This window comes from Coturnix japonica, chromosome 4, assembly GCF_054131305.1.
Source record: "Coturnix japonica strain WE chromosome 4, WE-NBRP24, whole genome shotgun sequence".
Lineage (NCBI taxonomy): Eukaryota > Metazoa > Chordata > Aves > Galliformes > Phasianidae > Coturnix > Coturnix japonica.
Genome location: NC_140666.1, coordinates 89,761,908 through 89,778,050, shown reverse-complemented (window position 1 = coordinate 89,778,050; position 16,143 = coordinate 89,761,908). Strand labels below are relative to the sequence as shown.

The following is a 16,143-nucleotide window of genomic DNA, read 5'->3' as shown; positions in this document are numbered from 1 at the left end:
ACCAAAGAGTTTAGCATTGACAGTGCATACCTGTACCAGTTTGAGCTGGGATTAAGTGAATCACTCACCAACCCAGCAGCACTGTCCTCCCTGCTTCTCACTGTGCTCTTACTAAGTAGGCTGGGAGGGGACACAGCTGTGATACCAAACCCAAATTGACAAAAGAGACATTCCATACATCATGCACAGCAATGAAATACTGGAGAAATTTGTGGATTGTTTTGTTTTGCTTCCCTAGAAAACATCCACGGCTTGGAGACCAGCTGGGCATCCATCTGTGATTGAGTCTGCACCAACAACAGGGTTTCTTTTTTCCCTTTGCTTATTAAGCCACCTATACAACTGGTCCACAAGTTCCCTCACTTTTGTCCCTTAGACCACCTCATCCAACCTGCTGGAGGTGAGAAGGGGGTGTGGGTGAGCAGCTGCGGGGGGGTTCCCAGCTGCCAGTCACCCTCAGTTTTAACACTGATCAGGTTTGGGTTTAACAACTCTATTACCAGATGACAGAATCATAGGCTGGGGTTGGAAGGAACCTCAAGGTTCATCAGCTTCAATTCCAACCCCACCACACGCTGGGCCAACAACCTCCACATTTAATACCAGCCCAGCCTGCCCAGGGTCCCATCCAACCTGGCCTTCAACACCCTCAGAGACAGACGGGGCACCCACAGCCTCTCTGGGCAGCTGTTCCAGCACCTCACCACTCTCTGTAAAGAACTTCCCTCTCACATCAAACCTAAATCTTCCCTCCTTCAACTCCAAACCATTTCCCCTTGTCCTGCTGTTATCTACCCTTTCAAAGAGTTGACTTCCCTCCTGTTTGTAGGCTCCCTTTAGGTCCTGGTAGACTGCAATGAGGTCACCCCACAGCCTTCTCTTCTCCAGGCTGAACAAGCCCAGCTCCCTCAGCCTGCCTTTGTGTAAGGGAGGTGCTGCATCCCTCTGATCATCTTTGTGGCCTCCTCTGGACCCTCTCCAACAGCTCCCTGTCTTTCCTTTACTGGAGGCCCCTGAGCCCCATCCATTTGTACTAAAATAAAGGAAAAATAAATGGGAGAAGAAGATGACGGAGGGTCAAAGATGATGACAGTGGAGGGGGGAGAAGACAACGATGGAGGGAGTGAGAAAGAAGAAAAAAAAAGGAAAAAAAAAAAAGAGAAAAATGTGGAGGGAAAAAAAAGCAGAATAAAAGTAAACAAGAACTAAAAATAAATTATAAAAGAAAAAAAAAACTAAATAAATAAAGAAGAAGAGCAACAACCTTAGAAAAACCCATAAAATAAAACAAAATAGCTCTCTTTCCAGAGAAAAGAAAACCCCGGAGGGCAAGAAGTTTGGGGAAGCGCCGCAGCGGGACCCGCCCCGTTTCATCACCACGGACAGCGGCCGCTGCCGGGCAGCTCCGGGCAGAGCTCACAGCGCAGGGAATGGGAGATGGATGATCCACAACGGGGGGGATGCTCCACAAAGGGGGATTCCTGCACTGTGCTGCATGAATTGAGGTATTCATCTCCCCTCCTTGGGATTTACACCGTCTCCCGTGGAGTACAAGGGATCTGAGCTGGTCTACAGACTTTGTGCCCTGTTAGGATGCGGTGATCTCGGATGGAGAGGAAAGAAGGCAATGGAACAAGCTTGGGAAAGGCAGCCCTAAGCATAGAACTGTGACACAGACGAGGTAAAGGACCTGGATAGGGTGAGCAGTGGGCACAGAACCCCATGAGGTTCTACAAAGTCAAGCACAAAGTCTGCACCTGGGTTGCTGCAAGCTCAGCTCTCAGCACAAACTAGTGAGTATAAGCAGGGAGCACAGCCCAGCCAAAAGGGACCTGGGGGTCCTGGGGGGTGGGAAGCTGGACATGAGACAGCAATGTGCCCTCACAGCCCAGAGAGTCAACTGTATCTTGGGCTGCATCCAAAACAGTGCAGCCAGCAGGGCAGGGAGGCGATCCTGCCCCTCTACTCTGTGCTGGTGAGGACTCACCCAGAGTACTGCATCTAGATATGGAATCCTCAGCACGGGAGGGACAAAGAACTGTTGGGAATGTGACCAGAGGAGAGATACAAAAATGATCCCAGGGACTGAACACATCTTCTACCAGGACAAGCTGAGAGCTGGGGCTGTGCAGCTGGAGAAGAGAGGGCTCCGGGGAGACCTGTTAGTATCTAAAGTATCTCAGTATCTAAGGAATATGATTTAGCCAGGAAGTATTGGTAATGGTTGGACTAGATGATCTTCTAGGTCTTTTCCAACCTTGATAATTCTGTGATTCTGTGTGATTCAGTATCTAAAGGGGCTGTAAGAAGGAAGGGGACAGACTCTGTAACAGGGTCTGCTGTGACAGGACACAGGGAAACCACTTCAAACAAAAAGAGGGGCAGATTTAGATTGGATATAAGGGAAAAGTTTTTTGCACTAAGGGCAGTGAGGTAGTGGCACAGGTTGCCCAGAGAGGTGGTGCCATTTGAAGACACCCAAGGTCAGGCTGGATGGGGCTCAGAGCACCTGATGGAGCTGTGAGTGTCCCTGTTCATTGTAGGGAGTGGGACCTTTAAGAGGTCCCTTCCAACTCCAACCATTCTACAGTTCTACTCTGAGAAATGGCCAGCAACAGAAACACAACAGGAACTGCAACTGCATCTACTAAAATCCTGTCCTAATGAAACTCTTCTCAGCATAAAGCATGCATCTATCTGCCAATATCCCACGTGCTGTGCAGCAATTTATCTGCTTTAAAAGGCCACAGAGCCACAGGACTGAAGGCAGGAGCTGCTCTGCTCTCCTACTACAATAAGCATCTCTGCTGAGCCTGCTAACAAGGACAAAAGTGCAAAATGACCCAACTCAGAAAGGCTCCACCGTCTGCTCAGCACCTTTATGGTGCACTGCATATGAGCACGGAACGCTGAGTGAGGTGTGAGCACTGAGACACCCCAAGCTGCCCAATGCCCTGAGTTTGATGGCATCCAGTTACCTCTTCATCCTCCTCCTCATCTTCAACATCCAGGATACCCGAATCCTGCTCAGACATGGGGCTAGTGTTCTTTACCTCCAAATCGGAGCTTGTGCAGGCTTCTTTCTTGGACTTCTTCCCCCCGCTTATCCTGGGGTGCTGTGATACAATATTGTCCAAGTTTCTTTGCTGCTGTGCCTAGAAAAAAAGCAGATTTCAAGCTTTACGACAGCATCCTCGGATGTATTTTTCATCCAAAAGATGCAATCAGTCATGAAATATGACAAATGAGACAAAATAAAACACACACACTTAAATGGAACTTTGAAATGTTATGTTTCTCCAAACCCAGATATTCCAAAGAAACAGAAGATTCGTTTCAAAACCATTCCAGGGATTATGCAACAATACAAACAATATTCTGACTCTTCACAAATCAAAATGCCAAACCCATCGTACTGCCATATTGATCTATTTACAGCACAGACGCAGAAATATTAGCCCATAGGCCATGTGGTGACTGTCACAGGCTGAATTAAAGGACCTACTTAAGCGTTGGATTCGTTCCTCTTTTCAACCCGTGTCAGCACAAAACATTCCACATCTGGACCCCAGAGGTTCCTGAAAGCATTTTTGTGGTACCCCAGGAGATCTTAATTGCAGTGTTGCTGATTTACAGAACAATCTGTGCAAGGTATTCAACCAGGATGCTCAGCCTGGGAGAAGGCCATGAGCTCATGGAGCAAAGCACGTGGCCTCAGTGCAGCTCCCGCAGCCTTGGTCTCTCTCTGCAGCAGAGAGCAGTGTGTGCAAGTTGATGCAGAAGCTTCCTTGGCTTCTAAGAGGAAAAATCATTTAGCACCAGTTGCTCAAGAGCTGAAAATGAGCTTCGAGTTGGAGCACAAGGAGGAGCAATGGCAGCGCTGGAGACCTCCAAGGTCAGGCAGCTCTCCATGGAGAGCACAAGCCTTCAAAACCATTTCTTTGTCGACGCTCACCAAGCATTAGCATCCCACAAAAAGAATTTCAGAGTTAGTTTTAATTCAACAGCTCCCTTTCAAATTCCTCCCTGGGAACAAACACCCCAGAGACAAATAACTGGTGTAGAACTGAAGAATATTCAAACTGAGTGCAGCACGGATCTCTCCATCCCTACAAAACCCACTGGGCTGCACAGTGCTGCAAGGCAAAGCCCACCTTGCATATGTCTACACACACAACCAGCTTCACCATAGCTGCTAAACAGGGCAACGACTGCAAAACTGAACAAATAAGTGACACAGACCGTGGCTGCAGCAGTCGGAATGATGGAATGGAGCGCCATGAACAGCCCAATCTTGACCTCTAGTGGTTGAAAGGATGTAGGATCTCTGCAAGTGCTATTAGTCGGCTTGTTAGGAAGATCTCTTAAGGAAGGAATCTCAACGGTAGGGATTTTTTGCAACAAAGCCACAGGACAAGGTCTGTGTTAGCAATGGTCAAGACAAATTTTGCTAGCAACGTCAATACTTGAAGCAATTGGGGAAAGGGGGCCTTTTTTGCATTAGACATCTCTAACTTCAGAGGCACCGCTCTATAGAAAGGCATTGCAACACCATATAAAGAGAATTAGGACTTCAAAAAGGGGAGTGAGCGCTTGGTCCTTCTGAAGCCCACACAACAAAGAGGTCCGAGCTCAGCTCTCCTCTCAGATACACCCACTTATGACATAAGTTACTCAACCAAAGTGTACTGAAGTTATAATGCTGAATCCACTGTAAATCACACCAAAAGCAAGCCCGGCGTACTTATTAAATTCGCTCAAATTTATGTAACCTTTCTTTTTTTGTTTTTCCCCCCATCTAAAAAGTAAAGAAAAAAGAATGGGAAAATGCAAAGTTTTACATCAAACATCGAGCTTCATACAGATCATTAACAGGGTGTAGCCAGATCACAGGATGAGAAGTGGCCATGGGAGAAGAACAAGCTGGACTAGCAAGCGGAAGGACACAGCCCTTGGCTTCAACCTTTAGTGCCCAAACCATGAGCACATAACATCCAGCATTTGAGGCTGAGCATGGAATTAAGTCTCCCCTTAATGTCCTTGTGAAGCACAGCACCTTGCCTCCCAATGGCTTTCCAAAGCCTTTCCAAACATAAGGTGTTACTACACGAATACAGTGCAGTAGGAACAGGAGCTGTGGGTGTCCCTGTTCATTGTGAGGGGTGGGACCAGATGACCTTTAAGGGTCCCTTCCAACTCAAACCATTCAATTCAAGGCCAAGTTGGATGGGGCCCTGAGCAGCCTGGTCTGGATTTAAACGTGGAGGTTGGTGGCCTTGATCATGACCTCATGATCCTTGAGGTTCCTTCCAATCCAAGCCATTCCATGACACTCTGATTCCATGATTTAAGGTTCCTTCCAACCTAAGCCAACCCATGATTCCTTCAGCAACGCTCACAGGAGATGCCCACAGCAGCACATAATGTCTATAGACAAGTAGAATTCATCTGAAGAATGAAAAGCAAGAAAGTCTGTCCTAGCAAAAGTCACTGCTCCAACTCAAGGAGTTCAGCATCCCAAGGAAAGGCCACGTTTTGCATTTTGCATCGCTTTAATTTTGTTCATGAACTGAAGTTCACCAAGAGAAGAATTCTGACCGGAATCCAAGTCCACAGCAGGGAAAACAAAAGCGTGTGTGCCACCTCCCAGGCACAGAAGAACCCAGAAGGACTCCCAGGGCCCTTGGAGCTTTCCAGCCCACCAAAAGCAATTTCACTTTGGGGAATTAGGAAAAGTCCTGTGTGACAAGAGTTTTCCCAGCAGTTTTCAATCTGAACTGCCTTCAAGGAACACCAACAGCACAGCGGCTGTTCCTTCCATAGGGCACTGAGTGTATCCCCGCATCCCACCCTGCATCCATCCCTCCAGCCCCAGCCCTGTAACCCAGGTGTGACACTGGAGCTGCACAACACACATGCCAGAAAGAACAGTAATTGCTTTTCCATTAACAGTAGGGCATTCCCCCCACCCCCACTCTTGGCAGGAAACAATATGGACTGAAGTGACCTATAAGTGAGAAATATCACATTTTCTTTAACTTCGGGCAGGCTCGGGTGAAGTCACCGAGGTTTCAGTTTCACCTTGAGAGAAAGAGAAAGCTGGGGAGAGGCCCAGAGGAAGCAGCTAAAGAGAAATTCGGGTTTAACCGCAAGGAGCTCACGCTCCGACCTGTCGTTCCCTCCCAGACCCGCTCCCTCCCGGGCCGGGGTGCAGCAACACAACTATGCAATATATTTGACATTGCCCATAAAGGATGAAAAACGACCTGCGGAGCAGGAACATTTGGATTTTAATGTTCTGTTTCACATAAAGGCATCTGCAGGGAGCCCAATGAGGAGGCACACTTGAGGAACCACATCAAAGCGGGGGCGACACTCCAGCGTGCCCCCTGAAAACACAGCAACCTGTGGCTATGGGGGAGGAGAAGAGCCCTCCAGGGACACGAAATAACCTCCCTCCCCCCCTTTACCTTTTGGTGTGGTTTACATGAAAGTGAGTGCGTTTTTGTATCCTTTGGTAAAATTGCCTCTGTTATACAAGACTATCAATCTCTTGGCTCTCTGCTTAACGTGACAATAAAAAGTTTAGAAACCAAATGTGTGTTCGTAGCTAACATTACATTTAGCAATAACACACGAAGCGTTTGCTTCACGTAGCCGGGGCTGCCTCCAAGCACAGCCACCCTCACTGGCCCGTGCTCAGCACTCAGCCAGCAGACACAGCCCAAATACAAACCCTATTTCCAGGCTGTGACAGCAGCAAACAGAGCTTCCCCTCTCCAGCCCATAGGTTCAGGTCATTCAATGTTTGTTGTCATATCCAGACCAGCACTGTCCATTGCACAGCACAGGAGCTGCTGCTCGGGCTTTGCTGGCTGAATTCAGAATCAATCCTTATTGCTGCCATCCCTTGAGAAACAGAGGATAGAAAGAACTGAGGGGAAAAAGCAGTTCTAGCCTCATTTCATTTGCTTCCCCAAAGCTGTCCACTTTTACACTGCCTTCATGCCCCCCTACCAAGTGCCCAGACTCGATGTGGCTTTGGGATTTTGCCATTCAAGTGTGTCCTTCAAGAGTCCTAAATGTGAGATGCTGGAAGTATCTGTATTCCCATCCCTGGAAGTATTTGAGGTCAGGTTGGATGGGGCCCAGTGCAGCCAGTGCTGGTAGAGACAACCATCCCATGGCAGGGGGTTAGAGCTCCATGACCCTTAAGGTCCTTCCAACCCAAGCCATTATGTGATTCTATGAAATACTGGTCCCAGTATTTGCCTGTCCATCCTGAAGCTGCAGCACTGAGTGCTGCAGCACTGCTCACAAAGCCACTGCAACTCAGGAGAGCCATTGAGACCCCCCCCAGCCTAAATGTGCTGCAGGAGAAATCCAAAGCATTGGCTTAACCCGATGCGATCAGAGCTGTCCAAAGCTGCATGGAACAAAGGGAACCCATCCCCAACCCGGCACCCATCCCACATGGCTGGGTTGGAGCAGCAAGGCAGCCATGGGCTCCCCCAGCTCTGCCTCCAGAAGCCACGCACCATAAAGAGAAGTTGCTACACCTCCTACGCGGTGAATGAGCTCCTTTAAAACTCAATTAGCTTTTTATAGGGTTTTTATGACTTTGTCTTGTTTTCTACCTCGGTTTGCCAATGTTGACAGTGAGCGCGTCTTACCTCCCGTCACCTCCACCCACCAACGAACTGACAATATTTACTTCTTAGAAGAATCTAATTAGCTCTTTCCTGATGAGACGGTAGATAAGGCACAGCAAAAGAGGTTCTATTATGTAGACGAGGTTGCAGTACTGCTGTGGTTGGCTTTGGTGGTTTTGATTACTTACTGAACATTCGCTGCCGTGATTGTTTTATGGACCCCTCTAATGGTCTGAGACACAGAACTCTAAAATATCGCTACACCATATCCCCAGGAATGGGATACATACTCCTTCAACAGCATTACAAAGAGCAGACTGGCTACAGGGGAAGAGAGAAGAAAGTTAATAAAAAATGACAGTGCGGCTGGCTCCCCGCCAGAGATCCATTTGAAAGTTATAAAATCCCCCTCAGATCAGATAAAAGCACGCATTATTATTGCAAGGTGTAAACTCAACACGCTGACACAGCTTCTGTTTTCAGTTTTAACTAAAACCCCGTTTGCTTGTCAAGATGATAAGAGCTTCTGCCTATCTGCTTTCTTGGTGTTAACTGGTTATCGCAGCAAACAATTTGTCAGAGGTCTGTCTGACAGAAGTCTACCGTCAGCACAGGAAATGAGCTCCAAAAAAGTGATGGATATATACACCTATTTTCTTCTTTACTTGATATTTGGTCATTAAAAATGTCACTTTGGAAATGCGTTCAATGAGTTTGCTCCAACAAATGCCCTGCAGAGATTGCTTGATGATCCTTGAGGCCCCTTCCAACCCAAGCCAGGGATTCTACTTCTACTTGGCACCACTTGTCATTCCCTACAAACAACTGCTCCACCTCAGCCCCCCCAGTGCTAAAAATTGAGCTCATAACAGCAACACTCCCAAACATCACCTGTGCATATTTTGGCATCCAGAGTGCAACGGGGAACAAAGATTTCTCCCTTTACTTTGACCCAACGGTTTATGGATAGGACCCTGGATGTGTTCAAGTCCAGGTTGGATGGGCCCTGGGCAGCGTGGGATGGTATTAATTGTGGAGGTTGGCATCCATGCCTATGGCAGGGGGTTGGAGATTCACCATCCTTGGGGTATGTCATCTATGAATCTATGATTCTATGACTGGCCTCAAGTCATGCCAGGAGAGGGTCAGGTTGGATATGTTGCATGACAGAAAACAGTTCAAAAGAGTGATCAGGCATTGGGCACAGGCTGCCCAGGGAGCAGGGGAGTCACCATCCCTGGAGGTCTTCATGGTATATGGAGATGTGGAACTGGGGAACATGGTCAGTGGGCATGGAGGGATGGGTTGGTGCTGGACTTGGCGGCCTTTGAGGTCTTTTTCAACCTTAATGGTTCCACCATCCTTATCCCCATACTCCTGCTCCTTTTTTCCTATCCATAAGAAGACAAGGTTAGTGTTGTTTATGCCCTCAGAGTTCATCATAAAGAGTAGCTTGGTTAATTCAGCACTTTATCAGAAAACTATTAAACTTCTGCTGTTCTTTGGGGGAGCTCCTGCAGTGCAGAATGGGGAGCCATCAGAACTCAGTGCTCTCCTTCCCAGGAGCTGTAAGGAGAAGTTTATCACGTTAGCACTGATAAAAGGACTCAGGCAACCGAGTCCTCGGGGTCAGCTGCACAATTAAAGTCAAAAAGTCGTTCTTTAAGAAGTCCTCTATGGAGCAAGGTGTTGATTCACACTTTTGTGTGTTCTGGTGTCGAGAACAAGATATCCGCGCGCAGGCATCAAAAGTAGCTCAGTTATTTGATTTAAAAGCGCATTTATCACATTTACACAGAGAGGAGAAGCTGAAAATTAGATAAGGGGCCTAAAAGCAAGAGGAGGAAGGCTGTAGTACCGGCATTCCACACACATCAAGGACTGCAGACCCACACCTGAGCCTTGCTACAAAGCCCCTTGCTATCTGTAATGCTGTATGCCACACTTTGTTGTGGTTTTTCTTCTCTGCATTCTCATATAAAACCACAGAACACCCCAGATTGGAAGGGACCCACAAAGACCATCGAGCCCAATCCCTGTCCACACAGAGGACCACCCCAAACCCAAACCCTATGGCTGAAAGCAATGTCCCAACACTCGCTGAGCTCCATCAGCTCAGGGCTGCGCCCACTGCCCTATGGGGCAGAGTCTTTCCCTGACCATCTCGCAGTGACTACAGTCAATTAGAAGCTGCTGTGCTAAGAATCACCCTGCCTAATACTTCCACCTCACGTGCTGGGAATCACAAAGGAGGAAGGGCTGCATGCTCAGCCAGGACAGGGAATCAGAACTGCAGCTCATCAGCTCTGCAGCTCTGAGCTGCACTTATTTATCTTGACCCTCAGAAAGTTATACAGCTAAAGGAGTGTTCGTCCTCCCCTCCTGGCCCCAGATTAAACCCCTTTATCCCATTCTCTGTGGGAGTTCCCAGACTGCTGTTTCACACACCCTCTCTCTGGGCCTTGTCAAACTCTGTGCAGATAAGTTTCCTTTCAAGATTCTGCTTTTGTTTCCAGTTATCGGCCTGGTTTTGGTTTTCTTGAGATTCTGAGAAACCGGCAGTGTTCAAAGCAGCTCTCCTAGATGGTCTGGATTGGCCTGGAATACAGCGAGACCCCTCAAAAGGAGAGGATAAAGCCCTGAGCCACAGACAAAACATCTTTTGGCTTTTCTTAAACAAGACCTGGGGATATGCACTGAGCTCTGGATCCAACACACGGTCCAGATCCTCCATCAGAAGCCGTCCTTAACCATACCAGTAATGTGAAACAACGGGTCCCACTGCTCAACCCCAACTACAGCCACCCACCAGCACAGATCTCCTCTCCCAACCTTCTTCTGTAGGACAGAAATCAGCAAAACACTGCAGAGCACAGCCCAATAGAGCTCTGCATCCCTGCACACTCAAGGACATGCTGCAGATGAGAAGAACCTGTTGCAGTACTATTCTGCTTTGGTTTGTTGGGGTTTTTTTTCCTGTGACAGAGAAATATTTTTTCCACTAGGACCCCATTCAAAATGCCATTAGTTTCAGGAGATGTTATAAGGTTAATATCAGAGCTATAGGCTGATGTACTGAAAAGCAAGGTGGCAACACAGGGTAAGAATCACAGAGTTAAAGAATGAATCAGAACTTGGTCTCACCTTGCTTTTTTAAATGGACATAACATCCCTTTTTAAAGCATGAGCAGTCACTGAAGAATTAAAGTTACATCAAGTTACATATATTTCACATCCAATGCCCTAACTTTCCAGACTCAGAAAACTCACACAAGTCCCAAATCTGCTATTTCTCAGACATCCTCTGCCCCCCAAAGGCCAATGGGGAAACTGCAGAGAATTCCTCAAAGCCAACGCTTCCCCTTCAGTTATAATCCTATAGGATTTCTTCATAGAATCACCAAGGTTGGAAACGACCTCCAAGATCCTCCAGTCCAGCCGTCCACCCACCACCAATATTTCCCCATCGAACTCTGTCCATCCAGCACCAGCAGAGACTCCTGAACCCCTCCAGGGACAACAAGAGTCATCAATGGAGGCATGAAGAGAGTGTTAAAACTCCTCTTATTTTCTTTCTTTCTAATTCTCAGGCAGACCTCCTTCCCTCTCCCAACAGGATTCCAGGACAACAAGACCAATGCCAGAGATAGAGCGCTGGTCTCACCAAACCCAAAGAAAACACTGTTATTGCCCATACGAAGTCAGGATCGTACCCCTAAAGATGAGTACACCAGGAGTAAAGCAGATATAAACAAGCATGGGAAGAATACCACCTATTTTATAGCTCTGTTTTGCACGTCACCAGACAAGACAACAGCACCAGCCTCGCAGTAAGAGCCCACCAGTCTGTTAAGAAAATACTTAATGTTTGGTCTAACCATCACAAAAAATAATCCTACAAAGCAGCTGTTGGCCTCACCAAGGCTGTTGTTCCCATGTCCAACAAGCAGCCAGCCACAGCCAAAAGACAGGAGCTGGCTTTCTACTGCCTTATGCACACAGCAGCTTCTCCAAAATCCGCGAGCAGGGACCCTAAATGAGAACTGGGATGTTCACATCCTCCACCAACATTATCAGCATGGTTACGTGTTCTCCCAACAGATTGCTTTCATTACGGTACCTTCATGAGGATTAGAGTAACCCGCTACTCTGGACTGAAGCGGTTGGCCACAGTACTTGCCAAAGGAGACGTGATGTATTACATCGAGCCCATCTTGCCTGCAGATACTGTTGGAAATGCAATTTCTGTTGGGTTTCAGTTGAATTCATTGAAGTCATCGCTGGGATTTGTGAGTCAGCGGTACGCGTTGGTGACAAATTTCCTTCCCAGCAACATGTGGTGGATGAGAGGAGCCCAAGCTGAAGGCATTTCTCAAAGCCCTGACCCCACATCTCCCCCCTCCAATACAAGAACATTCCAGAAGGAGAAGAAAACACCCAATTCCCAGAGTATTGCTTCTTATCCTCATAAAGCACTTTGTGATGGTTTAGATTTAAAGAATGAAATGTCAAACAGTTTCACCATTGCCACTCTTACAAGCATGGAAGTAATAGCAAAAAAAAAAACAACACCATGACAGTAAGAAGAAAGAAGAGAGAGAAGGAAACACACACTGGAATTCTCTGGAATGGGAACTACCCATCTTTGCACAAAGACGCTTTAATCCCTCTGACATCAAGAGACTCCCATTTTCCACAAAGCTCTTCAGCATTTTAATCCCTCTTGGAGCATTCACTGTGAGCTAATCCATTTAATTCAATTACACTTGCCTAACAACCTGCTTTTCAAGAAATCTGTAGGGCCAATGATATTCCTTACAATGAGTTCTTTACCAAGAGAGTGGTGGGTGAGGTGCTGGAACAGATGCACAGAGAGGCTATGGATGCCCCATCCATCCCTGGAGGTGTTGAAGGCCGGGTTGGATGGGGCCTTTGTCAGCCTGGGCTGGTATTAAGTGTGGATGTTGGTGGCCATTCCTAAAGCAGGGAGGCTGGAGTTTCATGATCCTTGAGGTCCCTTCCAACCCCAGCCATTCTATGGTTCTATGGTATCTACAGTAGCGTAGTGCTGGGGCTGAGGTTCCATCCAAAGACTCCACCAGGTCTCCCAGTAGGAACCCAACGTTACTGCTTTACAGAGCTGGCAAAGAAACACCCTAATAACAGAAGCAAGAGACAAAACCCCCATTGACTGAGCTGAAACGTGCAGGATTCAACGCTCAGGAGCTCTTTCCAGCCCCATTTCTGACCATGGGGTACCAGACCCTTCCCACCCCGCTTGCCTACGTTTAAAACTTGCAGACTTCAAAATTACAATTCACTTTTCTTTTTTATTTTTTCTTTTAAAGACCAAAACAAACAGCAGCCTGTACCACCCCCCCCCCCCCCAAAAAAAAAGTGCAATTAGAAAGTCAGCATTCCTCCAACTTCTCGTTAGTAAAAGTTTTATAACCTTCCAACATGTGGCACTCCGGCACAAGACCTGGCAGAGGGAAAAAATGCCCTCGTCTGCCTTTCATAAATACAGCAACGTTTCAGCGTTGGCAAAGATAGCCTGGTTCCTATTACTAGCATTTTTTTCCATTTTAAATTTACTAGTTAATTTTACAGAAACAAATAAAGGGACCTGCATATTATAAATCTATTAAGGATTAAAAAAAAAAACCTTAACTCTTGGAAAAGAAAAAAAAAAACAACACAAGAAAAATCTCACACCTTCCCTCCAGCCCCTTCCAATTTTGATTTATATAGCTTTAAATTACAAAAAAAAAGGGCCTTTCCACTGAGCTGGGAGGTCCTCCTGGTCCCCTCCTAGCGAGTGGCACACGTGTGGCCCCACTGGTCTGACCCTACTGACTCACCAGTCCTGTAGGTAACTCCACCTGCTGTTGACTAATGGGGTAAACTGGGGAGTGCCTCCTTCTCTAGCCCTGAAATGAGGTCGGTGTGGAAGCTGCAGGACAAAATTCAGCAGGGTTCAACCAACCTGCGGTTCCGGCTGGAGTTAATAGGGGTGCTCCTGCCTTTTGCAAGGGGTGCAGATAGGTAGCAAGACACAGCTTGCAGCCCTTAGATCAAAGGAAAAGTCACTGGAAGTCAACACAACCAATCATTCAGTTGCACTGTGGCATTTGGTAATGCAAAAAGATCATATGAGGCTGTTCACCCGATAAATGGGGACGGCTTGTGCTGGGGCAGAGCAGATCCAGCCGTGCTACAGCTCAGCTGATGGGTGACATTCTCCTCCTGGAATCACAGGAGCTGCTGGGAACCCAACCCAGTCTGTACACAGGGCTGAGCTCCTCTGTCTGGTGGTCACCCCTAAAGCTCTACAGGTGAAGGGAAGCGTGCCCTATAGAGCCGCTGTTTCCCAGATGTGGGGTTTGCAGGATGGGTGCATGCAGGCCATGGTGACACAGCTCAGTCCCTGCAGCCCCACACCGTGCCACCCGTCAGCCTGATCCAGGATTTTACATGGATTTTGTATGCATATGCTGATCTTGTTTTGCAGAATGCATTTATGACAAGATCAGCGTATGCATTAATGTGCTAACAGTTCAGCTTCAAAGACGCCTTCCAAAAGGAAGAAGTAACCGCAAAGTTATTGGTTAGGGCTTTGTGCAGAGGAAAGTGAAGCACTGGAGCTCAATTAAGTCATGCCCAGTCATTTAAATTTAATTTCTTACTGGGAGAAGAGAGGAGAACACTTATCCTAGCTCCTGGGTATTGTTACAGACATATTTGTTCCCTTCTAACAGAGCAGCTGTCAAATTCATCTCGGAACCACAGAGCTGGAATTGTTTTATGCAAACAGGGGACAGCTGAGAAGGGAAAATAACAGGAGGATAACTATAGACAACCCCTCAAAAATCAGTTACCACACTTCTCTTATCCCCTTCTCACCATGCACAGCACAGATGGATGCAACCGCGCTGCTCAGAGTGGATGCAAGGAAAAATGGAGTTTATCCCTGCTGTGAATACAAGGAAAAATCACGCCCCAAAAAAACCTTTGCTATTAATATCTATATACCCTTACATCCTCCAATGATCCACAGTGGAGAACACAAATCTGCAGCCAACCACTCCATGACCAGGTGGCATGACCAAACATTTTGGAGAGCCAAAACCGTACCTGTTGATATTGATACCTAAGAAGGTTGGATGTCAGGGGGAAGTTCTTTACTATCAGAGTGGTGAGGTGCTGGAACAGCTGCCCAGAGAGGCTGTGGATGCCCCATCCATCCCTGAAGGTGTTTGAGGCCACGCTGGATGGAACTCTGGGCAGCTTGGACTGGTATTAAATGGGGAGGTTGGTGGCCTTGCCTGCAGCAGGAAGGCTGGGTCTTCATGATCCTTGAGGTCCCTTCCAACATGGGCCATTCTATGATTCTATGACTATGTTGACTTGTTGGTTCCAGCAATCATCTACTAAAATGGTCCTTAAGTTCACTATTCAGTATACACAACACAAACCCAAAGAACCCCAAACCATCCTCTTTTCAACCTAGCATGAACAGGCACAGACAATGTTAGAAGCAAATAGGACTGCTGCAAATAATCAGAAAACCTTCAAGGATTTGGAGCCTCCTCACCCTAGAAATAAATTCCAAGCTCCTTTTTTTTCCCTTTCCAAGCAAAGTGGAAAAGAAAGATCCTCCCATCTCCCAAATGCTTAATGCTGTTGTTCTTAAAACACTTTGGAGATACTTCAATAGAAACAGAAATATTAAATAGAATTTCCTTCTGAGCCTGGCAGGTCATGTCAAGGCCAGAGCCATTACTGGATTGGAGGCTCAGGCCACAGAACGTCTCGTTCCCATGATGGGCATCTGGGCCTGCAGAAGCACATCACAAACCTCCACCATCTGCACAAACCTCCTCCCTTCAACCTTGACCTGCTTTATGAGCTATGCTACAGATTCTGTGCATTTGCAGAACTGTAGTGCGATCTAGTTGTCACTGCATGATGCACCATCATCATCCACCAACCCAAAGAAACAAGAGCAAAAGTAGAATCTTGCATCTGGGGAGGGATAACCCCAAGCAAAGGTTGGGGGATGAGCTGCTGGAGAGGAGCTCTATAGAGAAGGACCTGGGGGTCCTGTTGGACAACAGGCTGGACATGATCTTGCAGTGTGCCCTGATGGCCAAAAAGGCCAATGGGATTCTGGGGTGCACTACAAAGAGAGTGGCCAGAAGGACAAGGGAGGCAATCCTCCCCCTCTGCCCTGCCCTGGTGAGGCCACATTTAGATACTGTGCCCAGTTCTGGGCTACCCAGTTCCAAAAGGACAGGGATCTCCTATAAGGAGTCCAGCAGAGGGACAACAAGATGATGCAGGGCCTGGAGCATCTCCTGTATGAGGAAGGGCTGAGTTACCTGGATCTGTTCCGCCTAGGGAGGAGAAGACTGAGAGGGAATCTAATACATATTTATAAGTATTTAAAGGATGGGAGGCAAAAGGATGAGGCCAGGCTCTTCTCTATGGT

The 16,143-nt window shown here is 47.3% G+C and overlaps 1 protein-coding gene across 14 annotated transcripts in view; it reads right to left on the bottom strand.

Annotated features, from left to right (window-relative positions):
* EXOC6B (exocyst complex component 6B) overlaps positions 1 to 16,143 on the bottom strand; it is a 222,204-nt gene that overhangs the window by 130,709 nt on the left and 75,352 nt on the right. For 11 of the 14 annotated variants that reach the window (XM_085547581.1, XM_085547582.1, XM_032444054.2 and 8 more), the window contains one exon: positions 2,979 to 3,155. In XM_085547581.1, coding sequence (XP_085403707.1) covers positions 2,979 to 3,155 — 177 coding nt within the window. The remainder of the gene's footprint in view (positions 1 to 2,978; positions 3,156 to 16,143) is intronic. The other 3 variants (XM_085547574.1, XM_085547576.1, XM_085547577.1) reach the window with 1 other exon arrangement.